Genomic DNA, 3,064 nt, shown 5'->3' on the forward strand with positions numbered 1-3,064 from the left:
CGGATCTCTATGAGTTCGAGGCCAGCCTGGTCTACAAGAGCTAGTTCCAGGACAGCCTCCAAAGCCACATAGAAACCTTGTCTTGAAAAACCACACACACACACACACACACACACACACACACACACACACACACACGATTCTTGTTATAGTCATCATTTATTCAAATATGCCATGCTTTTAGCTTGGCTTAGAAGGCCTTTCTTTGCATGCTGTATGCTGTAGAAATTCTCTTCCTCCAAATGGAATTCACTAATCTTTTTCTGCTTTCTATCATTCCATACCTGTTACATGCTTCCACACACGTGCTGACCACAAAGCACTCCAGGGATTCTTTTTTAGACATCTATCACGTTCGCTGTAAACTTCCTGAGAAGATTTGACTATTTGTGAATTCTCTTTTGATGTTAGCACTTAGAACAGTGTTTGGTATGTAGTAGAAATCAATTGTTTAAAGATGAAAAGAAAGGAAAACAAGAAAAAAAGAACAGTATAGAAGTGAAGAAGTGGGGGGCTGAAGTATGGCTCAGCTGGTAATACACTTGCCTTGTAAGCACCAGGACATGAATTTGGGTCCCCTAAACCTACATAAAAATGCCAAGTATAGTGACTCACGCTTATAATTACAGAGCTGAGGAGATCAGGACAGGAGGATAGGGCTCTCTGACCAGCCAGTCCAGTCTAATTGGTAAAGTCCAGGCCAAAAAAAGACCTGTCTCAGAGGAGGTGGGTGGTGTTCCTGAGATGAGACTGACACCTAAAACTGCCCTCCAGCCTACACACACACACACACACACACACACACACACACACACACACGGACAGGGGGTGCCATGGCACTAACAATGTTTTATTTGATTGTTTGTCATTGGTTTTCATGCCTTATCCAAACCTGAACTCCTGTTAGTCTTACAATTGCCTACATTGAGTTTAATTGCTTAAAACAATTTATCTTTATTGGGTTTTTATCTCTAGTTGATTATAAATTCATTAGAGAGGAAGCACAAATATTCTCTACATATTCTTATTTGGTTTCAGATAAACTGTATATTCCTGTTATGAGATATGATTTAGTTTCCAAGATCCTTTATTCAGGATACCTTTAATATTAAAACTAATATCAATTTGCATAATAAAAATGGATAGACTTGCAACGGTTTTATTTATTTAGAGCCTAGAATTTCTCCAGAGCTTAGAGCAATCCCCAACACTAGACATCAAAAACATAATTTTACAGTAATTTAAGGGAGAGAAATTTGAATATTACTGGTAAGACCCTGGGAGCTAATTACTTCAAGATCACTTGAAATCTTAACTCATTAGAGTTTGAAAAATCTCCTGAGGTACTTAAAGTCACTATTCCCATTATGTTACTTGATTCAATTGAATGTCTTAGATTTTGTTAATAAGAGAAAACTTGAAGCTACTGCCAAAAGGAGAGTCCATTTATCATTTTCTTGAGAAAAGATATTAAACATCTCCTGTGGGTACCTCAGCATTCAATAATATAAGAGAAGGAAAAGGATTTAAAAAGAATAGCCCCTGATCTAAAAAAAAAAATAAAATTCTAACACCAATTACTTGTACATGTTGCCAAAGTGAGCTGAATTTCACATTCTAAGGTTGACTCAGACTTTTCAACAACATCATTAAGGGGATGGAATAAGCAACACTTAAGTGCTTTCGTTCCTATTATTGGCATTGCTATTGTTGTTAGAAATGGTGACATGGTCCCCAATGAGCTGTGGCGTCACTCAAACGAGGGAACTAAGCAACATTTTACAATTATTTTTAGCAGTAAAAATCAGGTCTGAAAGAAAATGCTTTTTTGAAATTCCCCATTACAAGCTGAGTCATCCCAAGAATAGAAAAATAACAGATAAGACAGATTCAGGGAAGGAAATATTTTATCCCATTTGGCCTGTCAGCTCATCAGGAGGTAATAAGCAGTCACATTAGCAGACAGAACACGAATGGAAGCATATTCAGTATGATATTAGGTCTTGTTCATATGACTAGAAACAGTGCATTGTGTCACATGACCTTGTCATGTTTATTTGTACATTTTGTGTAGTGTGTATAAGCTCAGCTGGTTTTTGGATGCGATCCATTTGAAAAGATCCCGTCAATCCCCTGGTACCTTAAGCACAGCAGCCCCCACTTGCGGTTTACATGTTTGTTTACAACCCTACGAAAATAGCAGTTAGTTATCTATGATGGTCATACACAAAATGGGGAATAAGAGGCGACACTTACCACCAGCTCCTGACAGCATGCTGTTGAAGGATCCTTTCTTGTTAGTCCAAGGTATATGTCCTCAGTTCCCACAGTTTGTTGGAATACAATCTCATAACTGAAAAAAAAAATCAATGACGATTCTCAGGCGAAAGAGTCATTTCATGTCACAACTTCCAACATGCATTAGAGACATTTTGAGGTTAGTACAGAAAAAGAAAGAAAGGAAACTACTAACATTCCTAAAGTGCTCATAGTTTTCAAATATGTACTAGAACACAAGGGGATAGAAGTCTAGCAATGCAGTCAAAATGTAAACACTGGAGCGGGACTGAGACTTTGGACACACTGTTTCTAAAATAAAGCTTACCTGTTTCAGATTCATGCCAAATAAGTGAGTTGAAGGAACTTCTGGTACAGGCCCAATAAAATTACAAGTAAAAAAAGAATCATCCCTTGAATACAGTGGCTCAGAAAATACTGGACCCATACCCATGGGATTGATGGATAGATAAAAACACATCCTTTACTGAACGTGAACCACAAAGTGAAGATAATCTAGATTCAGTCCTACTGTCTGTCATCAACTGTGTGACCTTGGTGAGATTACAGAGGCACAGCATCTTGACTTCTACATTTGAATGATTTATGGGAGAGACAGAATTACCTGATCTCAATGGTCACTTGCACTTCTAAAGTTCTACTGCAGAAACACAGTAGTAGTATACTTGTCATAGCTAGACTGTATGGGGTTTTGATGAAAACATGAAAGGTTTTCCTCCTCTCTCTCTCTCTCTCTCTCTCTCTCTCTCTCTCTCTCTCTCTCTCT

General features: G+C 38.1%; 1 protein-coding gene across 1 annotated transcript in view; it reads right to left on the reverse strand.

Annotated features, from left to right (window-relative positions):
• Positions 1-3,064, reverse strand: part of Pih1d3 (PIH1 domain containing 3) — a 44,696-nt gene that overhangs the window by 20,854 nt on the left and 20,778 nt on the right. The window contains exon 5 of the mRNA XM_005367357.2: positions 2,257-2,353. Within this exon, the coding sequence (XP_005367414.1) occupies positions 2,257-2,353 (97 nt within the window). The remainder of the gene's footprint in view (positions 1-2,256; positions 2,354-3,064) is intronic.

The sequence above is a fragment of the Microtus ochrogaster genome, unplaced genomic scaffold (assembly GCF_000317375.1).
Source record: "Microtus ochrogaster isolate Prairie Vole_2 unplaced genomic scaffold, MicOch1.0 UNK17, whole genome shotgun sequence".
In the NCBI taxonomy this organism is placed as follows: Eukaryota; Metazoa; Chordata; class Mammalia; order Rodentia; family Cricetidae; genus Microtus; species Microtus ochrogaster.